Consider the following 21470-nt stretch of genomic DNA (forward strand, 5'->3'; position numbering starts at 1 on the left):
CTTGCGCTTCCCTCTGTGTAAAGTACTGTATGTATACATGCAGACATGTACGTATGCATGGATGCTTTTATAGCTTTTTCTTGGAAACCTGCTTTGTGATAATCATTATAATCATGCTAATTGGGAACGATTGCAATGAGGAAACAAATGGATATTGCACAGCTGGACCTCAGAATAATATCCGAGTCTCCTTGTACCCTTTATGCAGTATTGCATGGTGGCCATGTTGCACAATTATTTATAATGCAACAATTTGGGAATTATGCTTTTTTTACTGACCCTACACTCCACTCTATGCTCAGTTTTATACATTTCATTGAACCCTTCCCCAGCTCTAAAGCAAAGGGTCTAAAGTGATTTATTTGCATCTCTCTCTCGTTCTCTCTGCTATCCTGTTTCCAATGGGCAGCCACAGTCCACACAGAGAGAGAGGAACTGCACTTGTGTTTCCCTTTGAATTCTCACGTGGCTGTCTTTCTCCAAAATAAACCCATGAAATCAGAGGAGCATCCTGACTCTCTGTGCCCCTTTAAGCCCTGGAGGCTAGCAGTCATTTCTGGTCCATTTGTTCATGTGTTTGCTTTGGATTTGAATCGTGTGAACTCTGCATATTATTGTGTGTTATTGAGAGCCCGGGATAGGGGGGAATCCTTAATTATTACTAATTAAAAATTAAGAATGTAGGAGAGAGAGAGAGAAAAAACTTAACTGAATATTAAGGACATGCATTTGATGGTGTGCTTGGGTCTTTTAAAGTACTGTGACACCACTTCAGCGCTGAAGAACTGAATGCTGCCAATTTAGAGCTTGCTTGTTTTTAACCGAGCTCCCCATGCAGCCGGGTTCAAAGCTTCCACTTAAGGCTGTAATTGCAAACTCGTTTCTCTGAAGAGGCAAAGGCACACACACAATGTGCTGCGTGTCAAAGTACTGTGCATCAGGTTCCTCTGACTTGTGTGACTTGAACTGAATCAGAAACGGAATACTAGACTAATTAACCAATTATCGAAAGGAGCATGGCGGGATTAAATATTACTATTATGTATTCCATTTCTGTAAAATTGTTCCCATTGTGGTTCGATAATGAAACCAGCAAGTGTGTGTGTGTTTTTTTTTTTTTTTAATGAAACCACTGTAAATCTCTGCAGTTTTGTGTTATACTTTTTAGAAACCTTGAAATCTGCCTTTGATATGGGCTTCAGACAAATGAATCCATACATCTAAAGGCACTCTCAGGTAGTCATCTGTGGAGTGAGAGAGTGTGATTAGATCCACGGTTTCAAAGGGAGAGTGGGAACTCTTTCAACTACATTTGTGTATTGCGCTCTCTTGCATTCACCTTACTTTTTCCCCGCTTTCACTGCGCATTTACCCGTATGCAGCAGTCAAACTTTTTTCTCAGAAGAGAGCCAAATCACAAGCAAGCAGTACACCAGGGGGGTGATTAGCCAGCTCTGATGAAGCAAGTGCAATTAAGACACTGACACTGATTTCACAGCGGGAAGTGGTGGTGACTTTTGACAACACCAAAGCATTGCATTGGCTTCTTGGTGTTAAAGAAGAAGAAGAAAGACATGATAGTCTATCGGATCAGTCAATCAGTCTTTGTTGATTTAGAGGGAAGAATGACAGGCCCCTGTGTCGACCATTTGTTGATTTGTTTTAATGTTTATTGAACGCTGGATTATAAAGGGGTCTAATTCCCACAACTCTGTCAAGGCCATGCATTCCACTCTACTGTGGGTGGCTGTGCATCTCCAACAACTGAATGTTGTCTTATTTTAACCAACACAGAGAGGAGGGAAAGAGAGGGCTATAATATAATCAGCTAAACTACACTTTTGCTGTTAATGGAGCTGGGGGGTCATGGTAACAACAAATTTTCTTCAATGCATTGCTGTCTGTCCCAAGTAAGGATACTGTAATTCTTTCATCTGCTCAAGTCATTCAAATGCTCATTGGATCCAACCTATGACACATTCACAGACCTAATTTCCCCTTGGCAAAATTCACAATATTCTCCGGAAAATGTTATAGCATCTATTGCCCACAGGGTGGCACTGTGTGGTATGACAGAGCCCCATAGTTAGCCAGTCAGGCTGTGCAGTTTATTTATTAAATGAAACCTGGGGCAAAATCAATTTATCAGCTAGAAAAGACAAGTTCATGATAATAACAATACTCATAGTAAAGTATAAAGGTAATAACACATCTCATTAAAGCAGAAAACATAGTGTCACAGCCTGGAAGAGAAAGTGATTTTAGCCACATTAAAGATTGAATGAGACATGAGTTTAAACAAATCAAAAGCTAGTGGAAAAAGTGAAAATGTCTTTTGTCTTAACATTAAATAAAGAAATACATAAAAATCAAAAACAAAACATGGTAATACTCAACACAAAACTGCAGCTGGCACTATAGTGGAACAAATAAAACAACATTATATATGTGTGTGAGTGTGTGTGTTTTGTACATTTTGTATATATTATCTCTGTGTAGGAAACATACATAGATCAATTAATACATACCAAGACAAACAAACAAACAAACAAACAAACACACAAAAACAGAACACAAGAAAAACATGGAGAAGTGGGTGGGGCGGGGTCAGTAAATTGTGTCTTCGTGTGTTGTTGGGAGTGGGGTATTAACAAACATAAACAGTTTAATCAAATCTGAATCAGGAACTGGACCAAATCGATCAATGGTCAATGGCTAGCGTGACTCAGGGCACTTTCATTTGCTACCATGTAATCATAGAAAATGAGAGGCGTAATGCAGCTGTTCTGACAATATAATAAAATAAAGAAATAAAAACATTTTTTTAACAAGCACACCCGACACACGGAGGAAAGAGAAGAATCCGTTAGTGGAGATATCTGCATCAGGGTGAAAGCAAGTGGGGGGGGGGGGGTGGGGGGCGGGTGTCGGGGAATGGGATATGGCTCAGAGTGGTGGAGGGGAAGTGAATCACATTTTTAATTTAAAATAAAAAAAATATGTAAAACTATCGTGGCACCCCCCCACACACACACACCACCCCTCTGATTTTAAGGAGCTGTATTTTGCGGGAGATGAAAGGTCCTTTATTAAAGTTTGGAGACTGCATTTTAAGCAGCATAATGCCGCCCACAAGCTCAGTGTTTCTGGAAGTTATTGCTTTGCCTGTAATGTTGAAATTCAGGGCGTTTCTTCCCCGTGTGAGCGACCTGTAAGGGTATAAACAAGCAAGGCTGAGCCTGGTTCCCTGGCTCTGAGGTCCCCTGTGGTCTCAGGACTGGAATGAAAAATAGCCTACACCTGAACAGTAAGTGTGACGTCAGACAGAGTTTATATCAGTGAGAGAGAGATAGTGTGTGGACACCATGCCGGCTGGAGGGATGGAGGGGACCTGCGCTCTTTATATTTGAGGGTAGGGGGGCAGAGATATATATGTAGCATCTGTATCTGATATTGTTTAGATGCCAAAATGTTGTTTCTTGCATCATTTTATTCTGTATCGTTAAAAATCGTGTTCAAATATAGGCACTTAAACGCGCTTTAAGCAACACTGATAATGTAAAAGCGGTTGGAATCGCACCAGAATCCAGAAAGAAAACCTGGCAGGTACCGTCACTCATGTGACATTTTTTGGATTGGAATTGAGCTACTGTGTCTTCGATATGTGGGTAGAAAACACGTGGGGATAGGGATTGCATTGCATCTTACATTTACGATTATTTTCCATTCCACCAGGTCTTTGGAGTTGGCGTTTTTCCAAGGAATGAAGACCTAGGCATTATCATCATGATTTAAAATGAATAAACATCCCCGGTCTAACACTCTTCACTGAATGACTATCGCTGACAGACTTCATTTCATTCATTTCTCCATGTGACACTGCACCCACAAATGACAGGACGCAGAAAAATCAATACAAAAAGCTTCCAGGTATTTAGTTTTTATGTATTGTATCAGAACCACCTTCCTCCAAGACCACCTCCACACAACACACACACGCTCAATTTACACCCAGTCTCCTCTCACACACACTCACACACACTCTCCCTCTCTTTCCCTCTCTTCCCCTCTCTCTCTCTCTCTCTCTCTCTCTCTCTCTCTCTCTCTCTCTCTCTCACACACACACACACACATATCTCCCTGTCTATTGCAACGGGGCTTTCTCGAATTGAAATTGACAAAGTACCTCCAGGTGGAAATATAAATGTCAGCGCAATTACTGGAATACAGGCGCTTTACAAACAGATGCGTTTTGTGCCGCTACAATGGAGCTAGTCTCTAATATTACCTAAGTAGACAGCGCTCCGTCTTCTAATGCGGCGCTTATTGTGGATGCGCCGAATCAGACTGCGGGCACATTAACATAATCTGCCCGTTTATGCGGCGTACTGCGTAATTTAATTGAGACCCCCGGTGAAGAGAAAAGTGCATGAAAGCTGTCAACGGCAGTTCTCGGGAGTTACTGCGGTACGCTGTGTTGTGATTAAGGGGAGAAAAAAGAGAGAAAAAAGCTAGCCAGCTATAGACAGACCAACCGTCAGAAAGAAAGAAGTCAGAAAGAAAGAATGAGTCAGAAAGTAAGTAATACGAGAAGAAGGAGAAATCAAGGAAGGGAAAGTAAGAATTTAGAAGCAAACAGGGTAAAGCCAATATTAAAAAAAAAAAAAAAAAAAAAAAAAAAAAAAACAACTATAATATAGTAGGGTACAAATCAATAAAACAGGAGAGTAGAGAGAAAAAATATAGAATAGGATGTAATATCTAATCTAATGTTGAACACGGGTGGGAAAATGCTAGTAATCGTGTTTTAAATTAATAGCACTCATAAATATGGGGTGTCGTTACAATAAGTCAGGGTAACCCTCAATCAGAGCGATTCTCTCTCTCTCTGTCTCTGTCTCTCTCTCCCTCTCCCTCTCTCTCTCATATCCGTGTCAGGTGCTAGTGAGGACAGGACAGCACACTCAAAACCGGGGAAATGGACACATTTGAGTGCACCCAACACACCTGGAGGAAGACTCATGTCTCGCTCTGGTGGAAGTCAATAAATGAAATCAGTCATCTTAAACCTCAGTCCCAAGGTTAAGTTTAACACATAATCATAGCACCTAAGTAGTTATTTGCTACACTTTCACCTGTAACTTTACCTTTAATGTTAGATTAATCTTCTCTTCTCTTCTTCTCTTAATGTGAATTCATGTAAAACACTTCAGTATACCACACCCCTTGTTTGCAGAGACAGAAGTGAACTAAAACCATATTGACCATAAACTGTAAACTGTAAAGCTATTGTTCCCACAAATAAACTACAGTCCTCCACTATAGTAGATGTTTATTTTTTTAAATCCTAGGAATTGTGAACTGGGAACACAGATTAAGAGCGACCCAACAAGAGAAGATGCTAATTCTGGTGCTCTTGCTCAGATCTCTGGGACGTTATCAGAGCTCGAGAACCATTAGTAATCAGCAGAGAGCCATCTGGCATCTCCCTTTGCCACAGAGCAAGATCTGATGACTGCAAACCATAGATATCCTTGAGCCACTGAAAGAGTTAAGAAGTCAGTGCTTACTGCTAAACATCAAGTCAAAAGGGATGATGCACACATATATATATAACTAATTTCACCCCCAAGAAAAAACACTGGTCAAATGTGATAAGGAGGCAATATATTTTCCCATTATTTATTTACCTTGCTGTGTACATTTTTTTGGGGGGGAAATGAGAGAACGCTTTCCCTCCTGAGGTGATAAGACTGTTTTAATAAACCTTCCCCTCCCACATGCAGCTAGAGTGATGGCTGGCAGAATGCAAATTGACGTTTTATCCAGTGTACGCTGACCTTACCAATTCCCAGGCAAACACACGCTCTCACACGCGCACGCACACACACACACACATATTGACACGCTGACACTGACACGCATGCAGATGTATGCAAAGAACAAGGACATGCCAAACAAACAGGCAGCTTAATACATGCTGGAGCTGTCCACTGCCATAGTGCTGAAATGGAATCCATTCTCACTTCTTGTATATATCGTAGCGTGTTGTCACAAACACACATCTATCCACTTAATCAAAGACATGGCGTGTGAAGACAGACACATGTTGTACTGTGGAGCTGTCCTTTGTCACAGTTCTGAAAGGGGATCTATTCACACACATGAATATACTTTCTCTCTCACACACATACACAAACTTATTTTCTCAAGGACAAACCACATCAACAGACCGACACATACAGCACTGAGGAGCTATCCATTCCCAGAGTACTGAAATTCAACACACATTGTTAATATGATTATGCATACACACACACACACACACACACACACTGAAGGACAGACACACTTAATGAAAGACACATACTTGGGAGCTGCCCATTGCTAGAGACCTGAAATTCGACAACTTCTCACACATACAGGGTGTTAACAAATATACACACACACAAGGACGAGTCACGTACACACACAGACGCACACTTTGGATTTTTGAAACGTGATACACAAGCGCACCTACACACTACGAACACGCGCACAGGCACAACCAGACACATTTGCAGAGTATTTGTATGGACTCTATTTATAATCCAGAGAAAAGCACATCTGCCTTCCTGTGTTTTTATTCTTCAACCCCCACCTCTCCCATCACACACACACGTAATTTTTCCCTCACTCTCTGCTAACACATAATTTCTGCTTCTTGAAATACATGCAAATGACCCCCTTATCATTACCCCGGTGACTGGAAACTATCCCCTTTCCACGCGCGGAAAGCTCACTAAAGAAAAAGAGATTGCTGCTATTTATTGCGCACAGGAAAGAAAGAAGAAAAAAGAAAAGGCCTTGAAATTGGCTCTCCTCTTTAGAAAATAAAATAACTAAATCGCTGACAGACAATGTTCATATTTGCCCCCCCATGGCACTAAAGACCCCCATTCCATCCAGTTTCACAAGTGTCTTCACCATCTTGTAAAGATTACATTAATCTTGATCAGTTAAGCCTGCAATTAGTTAAAACGTGATCATTGAGAGCTTGCTCACAATGAAGAGCACTGTTCTGCAGATCTCGGGGACCAATAAAGCCTCAGCCAATTCCTATTTAATTCATCCCCTTTAGAGAAGAAGGGGGGGTCAACATTGATGTCTCTCAGAATCAAGAATTCGCCTGAGGTCTGTGTCTCCATTGATGCAAGTTTACTCTGGTGAATTTCAAAGGTGTTTGCCCTTTTAACAAGGTTTTACTGTGTTTCATGAGTAAAACATGGTCTCCCACAATAAACATGCCATAGACATATGTATCCTGTTATCTCTGTGTATTCCCATGGTTCAGGGTAGTAAAGCATCGTGAAACCCAAAACAATCCACTGTAAAACTGTGGTAAAACCCCAGTAAAACGAAGTGAAAAGTGCAACAATCCTGTGGCAAATTTACCAGAATAAACTCGTATAAAGGTTCAAGGTAGTAAAGCATTGTGGAGGCCTGAGGAACCCATAAGAATCCACTGTAAAACTCTGGTAAGATCCCAGCAAAACCAAGTGAAAAGTGCAACAATCCTGTGGTAAATTTACCAGGATAAACTTGTATAAAAGTTGGCTTAAGATAACATGAACGACAAAAAGGAGAGTATAATCTTCTTAGATGGAAATGGGACATTGCCTTGTGAGTATAGTTTGAATCTGTTCTAAATCCTTCCCAGTATCTCAGGTGAAAAAGGGGATATTATGTACCAATATGTTTCATTATCCCTCCCTCCCCCTGTTTGGGATTAAAAATGGACCCTCCCTGTGGAGTGCAGAAGCCGAGAGCCGCGTGCGAGATTTCTGTTGCACAGACACCTCGTGGGGAGAGGGTGAGGTGTGAGAAGGGGCTGAGCAGCAGTGCAGGGGTTAATCACACCCCATGGCTGGGGCTGAGCAGGAAGACGAGGCTGGTTGCTAGGAGACTAGTTGCAGGAGGAAGGAGCGTGCGTGTTTTCTGGGGGGGGTAACGGGGGGTGATTGATTGGGCTGCAATTCTGCACTTCAACTGGACTGGGAGAGAGAGAGAGAGAGAGAGAGAGAGAGAGAGAGAGAGAGAGAGAGACTGAAACAGGTAATTGTGGCTTTTATTTTCAAGCAGGCCCCAAAAAATTGGAGACCGGTATATATATATATATTATATAACCCTGGTAATTAATGTTTTGGTCTCTCTCTCTCTCTCTCTCTCTCTATGTCTCTCTCTCTTCCCCCCCAGTCTCCCTCTCTACCCCCTCGCTCTCCTTCTTTCTCTTTCCTTCTCTCCCTCTCATTCTCTCTCTCCCTCTCCCTCCCCTTCTCTCTCTCTCTCTCACATTCTTTTCTCTCATCCCGGTATGTGCGTTCCTCCCAAGTTTGTTTTCACAGCTGAAGACATACTTAGCCCCTTCACTGATCTTTATTCATCGAGAAGCGGCGAATTTGTTAAAATGAATTCCCTATTTTGGGTGCCATAGTATACAGTGTTACCGTTTAATGCCTGTGTCAGGCGTGGGGGGGGGGGGGTCACTAAGCACTGCTGTTCAGTAAAGAAGTAACTGCTCTGTCTGGATCGCAATTCACAATATACAATTCTGAACGGCTGCAACTGTTACATCTGAAATATAGGACACGATTGAAACGGCTGCCGCGTAATCTAATGCTTTCCACTTTTGGTTCAGCTGAATGGTCCCAATTGTGGTTCTGTGAGTGACGCCAGTTTACCTGTGGTTTCCTGTGGTTGCCTTCCCTAACATCCCACTGTTTGAACGAATACAATCCCCCAATCCCGTTCTACCTGAGCAAAGCATGTCTCCTGCAAACAGCCAGCCCTGCCAAGTCAATTAAAAAAGAAATAGAGACAAACTGCATTCTCCTCCTCGCTCTCCGGCACAGTCCCCTTCCCCTCTCTCTCTCACGTCTCGAACAATAGACCCCTGGGTAAATAAAAGAACGGTTCACCCCATCCAACAAAAGACTGACAGGTACTATTAAAGCCCTTCTATGGTTACTCTATACTGTGTGCCCTGCTGACCACAAGGTGGAAAAGGAATAGATGGTCTTTCCCTATCGTGGCTCACAAGTAAATCTATAGCTGCTCTAATCTAATTAAAAGCCCTATCACTGGGTGTACAGGGGCCGTAGTCCTTTTGTTATTTGGTTGCCACAGGAAACTCGAGGCAGTGGCAATAGTCACACCGCACATTGTATGTCATCCTTTATCCCTTAAATTGAATTTTTTCCACATACCAAAGGGAGCATACGGCACACGCCAGCGGATCTCACATGGATCTCACACCCCTTCACACAGCGGTGGCGGACACACCGTTGTCACGCTAAGCCACCTTCCTAGCGTGTGCTGTCCCCGTTCACCCAAACATGTCCCTTGGGGTGCTTTTTGACTGCAAATGTCCAATCCTAGATGGGGCAGACCGTCCTGAACGTGGAGAATCCTCATTAGTAAGCTTCTCATAGCGGCTGCTGTGTTGTTTTTCTTATGCCACCCGTGGTATTCGTCAACAGAAACCAGCTGCCAAGGGTCTGACATTAGTACAGCTCCAGTCCTCCTCCCTGCCAAAAGCGCCAGGCTTGGTATTAAGGATGTGAGTCCCCGAGACGGCTTGTGGAGGGGCGGCCGGGTTTGTCCGTGAGCCAGACGGAGGAAGGGCATCAGAGATCTGGGCGCTGGGAATAACCGGGCCGCCGTGCCACACACCGATTATCAAGGTCAATTGCACCTCCTCCGAGAACGGCTGCAGCAATCAGTGCAATATGGTTAAGGAAAAAGGACTGGGAAACTCGTCTGTTAGCATTTCAGAGAGAATGCATTTTCTTCTCTCTTTTTTATGTTCGTGACCCATACATTTTTCTGGTGAGATCTGGAAACTTGTGGTTGCAGTCGAGATGTATCTGCTACCTGGGACAAGGCGTTAATACTTTCAATTCAATTCCCGTCTCTAATTCCCACCCCTCCAAATGGAAAAAAACAGAAGGGCTTCACAGTTCATAAACTATCAATATATTTTTAAATATCCTCGCCTGCTTGTCAGGATCACCCATTGACTCAATGTGATTCGATCGCTTTCAGAACGTGCGTGGCGGAGGTCAATTTTACATGTAAGTGCTCGCCTGTTACTGCGGAGGCGGACGAAACTCAATCTTCCTCAAAGCAGCGAGAACGGCATTGGACATGACCTTGTGATCTCTAGTGCAGATGCATCCACTGAACCCTTTGGGGAAATATATATATTTATTATTATTATGATTGTGATGATGATTATAATTATTATTACTGCAGCTGAAGGACCCAATTCTGTGTCTCCCTGCCAGGCAGTGCCAGTTCTACTCAGCAGTACCTCAACTGGGCACAGGGTGGAGATCTTCCTCTCTCAGTCCTAAAGGCTCCACAGCTTGACAAGAGAACGCTGTAGGAGAAATACTTTCCCTTTTTTTTGTGTGTGTTTCTGAAGATATATATACTTTTTTTTTACGTTATTGACATATATATGGTTCTGGGAATATTGGAAGACTTTCTGTTCACCAAAAACACCCTTGCTTTTGGGTTCTACAGGGGGCAGTCCTGACACCTTGGAGCCCTAATCTGATTGGCTGGTTGGCTCTCGTGCGTGTACGCTAGCCCAGTTTCGACTCGGATGCGAAGGGATTTCTTTCTGGGTTGCCAATTGAAGAGAATAACGTCTCGACCTGACTTCTGTGTTCTGGGAAAAAGTAGAAAAACGAAAACACCGCGAGCAGTATTCTGAGAAGAGGGGTCAGATCCCTGCGTGCAGCTGCTGCAGCGTGGAGCGGCTCACTGATAGCATACAGGCAACTGTTTTTTTAAAGGAATATGAATAAATAGGGAAACGGTCATAAAACTAGGGCTGTCATCCAGAAAAACATGTCCTTAAATTGGGGGTACAGAGATGGGGGAGAAGGACAACTACCCCAGGACTGACTGGCCATTTAAACTCACATTCAGTTTGACTTTGTCAGATCTGTTAGCCATCACACCAGCTATTCAGCATTCATTAACAATAATTAAAATTGCATTACATTAATTATCTCAATTCATAATTATACCAGGAATGGGCAAATCCCAGCACAGGTCTGGGTGGGTGAGTACTCGAACTGAGCACGGCATGCTGTGGAGTCTAGGAGCGGCAAGACTGAACTGTCAACGGGATTAGAGTGTGTCGGGGCTCTTCTATCAATAACCGTCTAACAACCAGACTGAGAGAGACGGGTCAGATGCTCTGCCTTTATCTATAACCCCCACATATGCTGTCCTTCATATGCACCCATCAGCTTCGAACACACGGAATAGAGTGCAATGCAAAGAACAGATTGCTGTTTTGTTTTTTTCTGGCTGCATTAGTCAACCTAAAATCTAAAAAATACAAAATAAAAACAGATAGTAAACAAAATAAAACAACTCCTTGACTTTGTAATAGTATGGGGTGTCTTAGCATACAGTAAATGGCTGAAAACAACATTAAGATCTGATCTGTAGAATCAGGGAATCTATACGTACCCCTGTCTTGTTCTACTCTATCAATAACAATCAAAATATCTTTGTTGTCTTGTCAGGATCCCCAAATGATTGAAAATGATTGGATCGTTTTCCCCAATCCCATCCTGGAAGGGCAGGGTTAACTGATTTATAAATGTAAACACGCACTGGCAATTTAAGAGGCTATCGCCCATCGCTCTACCTGGATGACCCGAGAGTAGCATAGGAAGTGACCTTGTGGCCTCTTCTGCAGATACAAGCATTCAGCCCTTAAGGAAAATAAACATGCTCAGTTATTATTATTATGTGTGTGTGAAGGGCAGGTGTTTTCAGAAATGGGTCAAAATTCCCTTCCAGAAAACTAATATCGACATGTGCCGATATAAAGTTTGAAGAGCGATCAAGGAATGAAATGAATGTCTGTTAGATGCCCTCAGCACCTGCAGAATGGTGTCATATACACCACCTCACAAGGGGTAACAACATCACACTTAACACACTCGCCAACACATGACGGCGAATGACAGGAGGGCTGTACACAGTATCTTTCAAGGACTGGCGCAAAAATAAGTGAAAACAGCTGGTACATTTTACCGATTGAGGCAAACGCGTGCAGGTGCATCACATACAACTGCGATGCAATTTTTTTTTTTACGCGTTCGTTCTCGGATGGTGGCCATGTTAGTGCAGCTCCCGCTTGTGTGTGATGGACTGCATCCCCTGGACTGGGCCCTGCTGGGTGATTGCAGGTCATACAGAGACGGTCCCAGGACGATTCCTTACACCGGCAATCTGCATTCGCAATCCTCGCACTGCTGTGTCCCGGGCACTACAATTACAACCGACACCATTATCTACAGCATCATCTCCGCAGCCCTCTCTCTCGCCGGGATACTCACCCCCGTTCTGATTCACATGATTTATTAATTTCTCCCTCATATCTGCCCAGGGGAAGCCGATAAGCCCATTTAAGGTATAGTGGCTGCATATAAATGGGGCCTGCATACAGTGTGTGTGTGTGTGTGTGTGTGTCTTCTGTGTCTCGATCTGAGTGTGTCTGTCTGTCTGTGTGTATCTGTCTATGTGTATGCGTGCGTGTCTGTCTGTGTGTATGTGTGCATGTCTGTCTAAGTGTTTGCATGCGTGTCTGTCTATGTGTATGCGTGCCTGTCTGTGTGCCTACCCAAACACCCTTTTAGTATTATCACAGAGATAATGGGGTGTTATTTATTTTATTTTCAATGCAGGCTGATCTCGTAATTGCTACCCTGCGAAAGAGGGTCTTGGGGAGGAAGGTGAGTGTGAAAATAAGGCCAATAAGAGAGAAGCCTTTGTAGGGCAGCGCTATCTAGAGGACTCCCACTTCTGTCGCTATGGGGAGGTTTCATTCTTGTTTGCTTGGTTTCGTTTTTTCGTCGGCTGCATTTTTACTACGCTTGCCCACCTTGTCTTTCTCGGCAGGCAGAACGGGACTGTCGGATTCGCTGTAAAAGAAGGCCCCTCAATATAAAACAATGTAATACATTTCACATGGACTGCTCTCAGTTCCCACGTAACAGACACTAGGCCGTGGAAAAATCAATAATGTCTCTGTCAGTTTTGAAGCTCAAAATGCAGGTTTTTGTTCCTTTCTTTTTTCTTTCCTATCAGCGTTTTGTAAACGAGCCATTCACCTCAGGGCATTTTTATTTTAGTTAGGTTTTTCTGGTGTTGTTTGTGTGTGTTTCGGTCGGTAGTCAATTACAATTGCTATTACCAGCACTGACAAGCCATTCATTCCAATTACAATTACCAAAACCCTGGGAAAAGTAAGCAAGGCGATCGTAACTGAAATTGATTGTGTCTCGGCACTGGAATCTGTAACTGCCATCGACTATCCCTGATTAAACTATGCTGTGGCTGCGGTTCTTCTGGTGTGTGCGTGTGTGTGTGTATGCAATCATACGTGATCATAGTCTGCCCCGTCGTTGAAGGAGACAGTTCTGAAGTGGCTGCAAACTTTGAGTTGAGTTTTAGAGAAGGGTAACTGGTCGAACTGTGATTGGAAAGTCTGACCTTGATGAATAGTGAGGGGTTAAACCAATCCACCCAGTACCTGTGTTGTGGAAGGGCTTTAGACCCAAATCTAACAGCCATGAGATCAAAACTGGGCACAACCAAGAAAAGAATGGTTACCCACCAGGGATAGACTATAATTACCCACCCCCTCTCCACACCTACACACAGATAAATAAACATAAAATCAAACAAAAGCCTGTGGAGGAAAACGTGAAATAAATTCAAAATGGGTAATCCAATTCTAGGGGTATAATGAAGGGGAGGTCAAGATGGCAGGGATGAAAGGGAGGGTGGGAGAGATGGAGATAGAAGGCGGGGGGGAGAGAAGTAGCTCTGGTGCCAGCAGCAGGGGGGACAGAGCCATTGTGGGGCGTTACCTGGCGCAGGTTTCTGGTGACGCGGACATCGTGCCAGGAGTTGTCGTTGAACTTGCCGTTGACAGGCTCCACCAGGGCCTCGAAGGCGCCGGAGCCCAGGTTGATGACCAGCCAGACGGCGCCGCTCTTCAGGGACAGGTTGACGTAGTCGGCTGACTTTCCTGTGTGCAGCATCAGCCCGTTGCGCTGCAGCGTGCGGAAGGAGAGCGTGATCTCGTCCGTGCTGCTCTGGATGGGCGTCAGCGACAGGTCGTAGCAGAAGAACTCGTTGCCCTTGAAGGTGGCCACCGACTCTTCCTTCCCTGGGCGGAGAAACAGACAGATAGAGCTTAGAAGTGGCAGCAGAGACCCGAAGAGCTTTTTGGGATACCTGTCAAGTTATTTGTGTTTTGGATCTAGCCCCCATAAGGGCGAGCGGACCTTCTTTTTAAGGGAGACACAAAGAAAGCCGAGTTGGAACGGGTGGAAGGTAATTTTAGCCACTAAGTAATAGTGGCAACATCTATGCAATCCCTCAGATCTCCGGGGAATTCATCCAGGCAAGTCTGACTTATGCGCAGATAGCTTGAAGCGATTTGCTCTCGAATTACAGGGGGTGAGAATCTGAGCTCGGACTGAGTGTTGATTAGTTTGGGCAAGATATAGGAGAGGGTTTTCATGTAGGGTGGGGCTGGGGGGGAGTTGAAAAGGAGTATGAGAATATCAGGTTAACTCTTTAACAACCCCAGTTGGACACAGTTAACATGTTTACTTTTGGATTTAGGTGGATGTTGCTGCTCAGTCACGTTGTCTGCACATTTTGACAATTCATCTTCGGAATATCAATACATCTCAGGCACAATTGCATAATTTTGCATGCACTGTATTTAGTTAGTAGTGATGTTTTATTTTCTTCTGAATGTCATTAGACACATAATTATACAGCGTTAATTTACCACAACCTCACAACATCATTCTGAGTTCGCCTCTTTGCCGCGTGTCATACGGAGAGCTGGCAGGCTGCAGATTGGGGCTCAGTCCATAGGACAAAAAGACGAGTGAAAAAACATCCCGGGGTGTTTCGTCTCCCACGTGCCAATTTATGAAACGTTAAGCAAAAGTGACTCAAAGCATTGGAATATTGAAGATCTGTAGAAGCTCTAACAGGGCTGTGCGGCTTAAAGATCTGCTGGTTTGCAGAGCACAGAGAGCTCACTTGTCTGCCCATACATGATCTCATATTTTTTCTCTCCTCTTAGTAATAATTCCTAGTGGGACCAATTTGAAATCAGAGTAGTTTTACTCCCCACCTAAGGAGTGTTGATAAGGGAGCTTAGAAATACAGGCTGTAAGAAATCCCTTGAAGGCTGGTAAATAGTCCTCTTACGTTCTCCTTGCTTCTAATGTCGGAAGAACCCAAAGAAAAGCTAAATCCCACCGTAGCCATTTTCAATACCCCCCTCCCTTACTAAATGAATGCAGTGTGATTGCTTCTATAAGCCAGCGGCAGAAGACAGACATCTTATTAAGCTAAGCCAGATTCCAGATGTCCATCTTTGCAGTGACTCTGTCTGGTCCTCAACTATTCCTGAGTGAAATAGATTAACCGGCCTTGTCCAAGTACGAGCAAGAAGAATTAAAAGGGGGACACCAAGCCATTCCCCACTGGACTCAAAGGCTTGGAATCAGCTGAACTTGATTTGTCGCCTCAGCCAACAGCATCCTGGGAACAGACATTCATCCTGGAGTTGGCCTTGAAAGTCTCCAGTTTTGTCAGGTGCTCCAAACCAACCTACAGTCCCTCCCATCTTCACTCCTCAGACATTCACGTCCTTGGTCTCAGCTCCTACATCACAGAGCAGCTTAATGCAATCACATCTAATAGACTGCCTCTTTGAAAATGCACTTGCTGAGGAAATTAGGAGCCTCCGTCGCTTTTTCATTCCCCAATTGGAAACTAAGATGAAGATGTCTCCTCTCTCTCTCTCTCGGTCTCTGTCTCCCTCTCATTTCTCCCGTTATTACACTGAGAGTGGAAAAAGGGGCCTGGGGAAAAGAGTTTACATTTATTTTATATTTTTTAATCTTGCAAAATCTCCTTGTCTCCTTATCCTCTCTCTGTCTCTCTCTTTGTCTCTCTCTCTCTTCTGTTTAATAGGCTCCTATTCTTTCCATTCAAACACTAGGCTCTCTCCTCTGTTCTTCGCTGTCCCCACCCCCCCAGTCCTACAATTCCTGACACCTGTGCTAATTGCTATTGCCCCCTGTATCTATTGTAGTAGATCTCTCTCACACAGTACTTATTTTTTCCCAAAATAATTTAATTCTCCTGCCAGTCCCCTCATTGTCTCAGAATCTCACATCATATAAAGGTGCCATTCTACCCCCCGTCTTGTGATTTCAATATACAGAGCAGCCCAAGAACAAAAATCTACTGGCAACCTCCAGTTGAGCTGGCCTCTACAAATGACTTCCTTTGCCTGTTATATGAGTCTCAACTAATGGTCGTAATTGCGAGGGGAATTGTTGCGCCTTCTCGCCTCTTGGGTTGTTTATTGATCCCAGGATCTCATTCAGTCATTAATTGAAGGATCTCAGGGAAGTGGCATCGTTGGGATAATGAAAAGCCTCCTATTCTCCCTCTTAAACACATTTCCTTCTTAATTTCCAGGTGTGTTGTTAAACCCATCTTCTTGGTAATGGAAATGCTGAACAAATGCTTTATTTATAACTGGCAGAGTCATGGGTTCTTGGAAATTAAATCATGCATAGTGGTTTCATTGGTGCCAAATCAAAGCCATCAATGAAATGTGATCAACAACCAACATGCCTGTTTGGACAATATCCCAGTGACACCGGTTTTCAAGTCATACACCCCCGCTAAACTACAGAAGCAGACACCTCATCAAATCTTTTCTGTTGCACAAACGTATCTGTTTTTCAATCACCATCTAAGCCTGCAGATTTGGACTTCCAGAGAGAAAGCATAAATAACTCCCATCGCACAAATCAGTCAATCTGCACTTGGGGGAGAAGAATACGAAAACTGATTTGACAGAAAGCAATGGAGTACGCTAGTACCGCTCACCTTAGACTCTGAGCTGCGGTTCTGTCTGTCCTTTTCTAAGTGATTCACAGTGGGGGTCAGGGAGGTTAGAGTTACCATCAATGGGCGATCAATGATATTGATTAGTGTTAATTGCGCCACACTCACTTTGCAGGAAGTGGATGGAAGTGTTGCTAATGGCAGGAGAAACAACAACAATGCAAATAGGTGAATCTAATACCAACATATTGAGTTTCGGCTTTATACAATGCAGACTGGTTAAAAAAAAAAAAAAAAAAGATTGTCTTCTGCATTAATGTGCCTTAGATGATGGTTTCCAAAGATACTTCTGTGAGGTCCCTTCCATAAAAAATGAATCTGTTCTGCCCATTGTGTTGCTGGATCACCTATCACCCAAACAGCATGGGAACTGGTTCTTCAAAGTGACTCACAATCCTTCAACACACTAAGACAGAGGTTTCACAGTTTACATCTTGACTGTAGTAAATGTACAGTATCAGCCTATATCAGTCCCCTGCTAGATGAATGCCTCCCCAAGATGCTTCCACTTGCTTCGATCTACAGCTTCATTCATCCAGTTCATGCCTGCAAAGTGTATGAGTTCACCTTCCCATCTTCTATGTGGCTTTATATGTGGTTTTATATTCTATAGCTTCCTCTGTCCATCTCTGATCTGTTCTATTCACCACCTGTCCGCCCATTGCCATTTTAATAGTGTCACTCTGTCGATGAAGTCACATATTTTGGTTTGTTCTTGGATCCATTCATTTATTTCTCTCTCTCTTCTTTCAATTCCAAGCAGACATCTTTCTCTTTTCCTTTGTGTCTTCCATGATTTCTGTATCATGTTTGCATTAAGTGACCAGGTTTCACGGCCCTAAGTAAGCGCTGGTAGTAAGATATATATATGCTGGTTTTGTTGTAAGATCACCTAAACGCTTGTTTTGTAAGCCGATGGAATTTCACAGGTTGAATGAAACAGATTCAAACAGAACAGAATACAAAAGGAATGATCCATATACAGCCAGTCCTTCTCTGTGAGGCTTGGGGAGTTGAAGGGCGACAGCCAGTTCCTGGTAGACCCAACACAGGCATATTTGCTCTTGGGTTAATCTCACCAAATCGACTTTGCAGCCACTGAAACGTCATTTCTCCCCTTTGCTCCCGGACAGAGAGAAATTTCACAGCACGCCATGTCCCAAACTGTCTGGTGTGCGCAAATAAAAGCCCAGCATGGCCCACTTTGAACAACAAAGGAGCAAGCATCATTCATTATATTCAGTTTCCTTGTTTTGTAACCTTCTTGTCTCTTCTTCGTTGGACACTTTCAAAATGTTTTGATCATTAAAAGGTGAACCTCCAAATCACAGCATGGCAATTCAGCTTCAGACTAACAAGGAAGTAAAATCACTCAGTGTTGCTATTAATTTCATTTCTGAAATGCTGCTGCTACATCCTGTTCCACTTCTGAACCACTTGTATTGTTTGAGGATCACTCTGAAAGAGAGCTGAAGGCATTCAAACACACTATAAGACAATTTCCCCCTAATTTAGAGTTATAGCTGCAAGCTATCTAATACAAAAACTAGCCTTTTAGTCTCTAGGGCCAACAAACCTATTGATTTACTCCATCAGGACTGTTTTCATGGTTCATTGCGAGGCCAGGTGTGTTGTTGTAGAGCCACTATGTTATTTTAATGCTTAATGCTTATTTAATGCTGAATCTGTTAAACAGTCCCTTTACCTCCAGGCAAAATCTCTCTCTTTCATGGAGAATCAAGCCGCACGCGGTTACCGACTCGTGAGGTGATCACTTTCCTTTAATGAATGTACAGCGCGGCTCGGAAAATGCACAAGTCCCCGCTACAGCAAGATCAGACGGCAGTCGTCTAATTAAGCAAGCGGCTGCGGTTTCACAATGGCTAATTACGGATTTAAACATAGGTGCAGAGGATGGAGAGAACCCACGAAAAGCTGCAAGCCTTAATTATATTTAAATAACTCTAATGACTCGCTAATCCGGCACGGCTCAAACCAGTGCAGGAACGCTTGGGAACAAGTTGTGGTTTAAAGAAATTGACTTATTTGCACAAGACTGCCAGCTGAAATGGGTCCTGTATAGCTACCCAGTGTCACTGGTTTCAAGTCATACACACAAGATTAAACTGCACATACTAACTCCTTGTTTAGATGACTAGAAGCAATGAAAAACATGTCATCACCTCATGGAAGTTTTTCATATTTTTATCTAACTCTTAATCAATCAAAGTTGAACTCCAAAATGCGATAAAGCACACGAACGACACACAATATATGCAACACACATATATAAGACACATTGCAGGAAGAAAGGATCAGAGATGGAGTAAAGAAGAAATGGAATGGGTCCCAAGAGGGACAAAAAGAACCAAGAAGAAAAACATATATCAGTTGGGAATATGAGAAGGATTGCTTGAATAACCTGGGCCAGGAACACTGTAAATCTATCCAGCCCTGCATCAACAATGGACGATAATAATGATTAAGATACATTTCATGAAATACTGCTCAACAGCAGTGATTTTACAACCCCATTTCTTGCCATGAAGCAGAAAGAAGAGAAGCAGAAAGAGAGGGAGTAGGTTGCCCAGTCCTGCAGCACTTTATAACCCCTCATCTCTCTGAATTCAGACGCTGAGAAATCACCACTGCGCCTGTCTTGCCCCCTGCAGGAATCACCCACCTTAGCACGAAGTCCCGAGAGCAGCAAAGCACAGCCAGCCCCCCGCAGAGCACAGACACAGAGCCAGTTTGATGTTGGCACTGTGCTTTACTCCCTAGCTGCATAATCAGTTCCTTGTGATGTGAATTATACTGGTATCAGGGACCGAAAGATTCATTTATGTGCTGTATATGTACTTTCCATTCTTTCCTTTTTTCTTGGCACCCTCCAGCTACTGCGAAGTTATTAAAAAGAAATAGGTCTGGCATAGCAAGGTCTTAAACCATTGCTTCTGAAATGCAGCACGTGTGCTTTTTGAAAATCATTTTGCTAAAAAGTCATTATTCGTAATGGGCGTCTATCTTGGTTGACTTTCAAAATGATCAATGCAGCGTATTGATCAGCATAAGTTCCTCCAGTTATTGATATGTGGGCAGGTGACCAAATGCAATGTGTAATGCAAGGGTTTTTATGATGGTGATGATGATTATTATTAACTACTTGGAATCTGTAGATGTTTTATGCCATCTATTCCCAGAAAAAAAACATTCTAATATAATGTAGCATTTGTATGGAAACTATAGATTTACAATTTACTAAATGCCACCTCCAAGTTAATATCAACGTATATACAGAAGAACCATTTTAAAAACTGCAGTCACCACATTTTTGTATTCATTTATTTGAACAGGTAATATGCATTACTTTAGAGCAGTTTGTACTGCAGTCCGATTATAATTATTTTAGTTTCATTACACTTCTGAAAGGTCAATAGAGTTGTCCATTGCTGAACATGCTATATTATTTTTGTAGGAAAGATTGTTTCTGCTTCTCTTTTCTTGCCTGGGGGGATATTTGATAGTCATATGAGTTGGGAGAGTCATATAATATTACTACCATGTCTTTCGGCCAAGTTGTTACTCTGAACCGGAGCCTGGCTTTGTTCTGCATGAAAATAAAAACAAACAAACACACACAAAGAGTGTTTTATGCCTTTTGATTGGTCACGGCTTCCCAGGCTTGAACACCAGGCAATGAAATAAACCAGAAAGACTCCCTGGGTATCTGACAGGATTAGCACACATTGTGTGACAGGATCTGGACCTCTCTGAGGCCTACAACAGAGTCTCCTCTTCCAGGAGAGGAAGCAATCGCATTGTGTCTCAGACAGTGACGGAGACAGTCTGTCTCTCTCTTTGTCACTGAGAGGGAGGGACAGTCTATGACAAAGGTCTGTCGGTTTCGTTAGTGAAAGCGGGACAGTCTTTTAGTCTGACGGCCTCTGGGAGTTACTGTCTGGTGCAGTCTGGGTGTCTGTCCCCGAGAGGGGTACTGTCTGTCTGTCTGTATGTCTGTGTGTAATCAGTGCAGTCTGTGAAACTGTCCATCTATGAGAGAGCCACAATCTGTGAGTCCGTCTGCCTCGGAGCAAACTTTTTGTCTGACCTGTCAGCACGTGGGCTGCCTCTCTATCTGCGCGTCTGTAACAGGCTGCAGTCTGTGTGTCCGTCTGTCCCCGAGAGTTACAGTCTTCTCTCTGTCTATCGGGGACAGATCCAATCTGCGTGTCCCCCGCTTGTCGACAAGAGCCGACCTAATAGAGACGGCTTCAATCTGTGGTCATCCGTCTGTCAGCGCGCTGTTTTTGGATCCATCCCCCAGAGGTGCGGGGCGTCTATCTGCGCCTGACAGATAAAGTCAGCGGTGCCGTCTCTCTGCCTCTCGCACGGTCTAGTGCGGTAGATAGACGAAATTGCCGGATACCGAGAGGTAAAACAGC

General features: G+C 43.4%; 1 protein-coding gene across 1 annotated transcript in view; it reads right to left on the minus strand.

Annotated features, from left to right (window-relative positions):
- The window catches only part of nrxn2b (neurexin 2b), a 496668-nt gene that overhangs the window by 387749 nt on the left and 87449 nt on the right, over nucleotides 1-21470 (minus strand). The window contains exon 2 of the mRNA XM_066718736.1: nucleotides 13944-14245. Within this exon, the coding sequence (XP_066574833.1) occupies nucleotides 13944-14117 (174 nt within the window). The 5' untranslated portion in view covers nucleotides 14118-14245. The remainder of the gene's footprint in view (nucleotides 1-13943; nucleotides 14246-21470) is intronic.

This window comes from Amia ocellicauda, chromosome 12 (assembly GCF_036373705.1).
Source record: "Amia ocellicauda isolate fAmiCal2 chromosome 12, fAmiCal2.hap1, whole genome shotgun sequence".
Taxonomy (NCBI): Eukaryota; Metazoa; Chordata; class Actinopteri; order Amiiformes; family Amiidae; genus Amia; species Amia ocellicauda.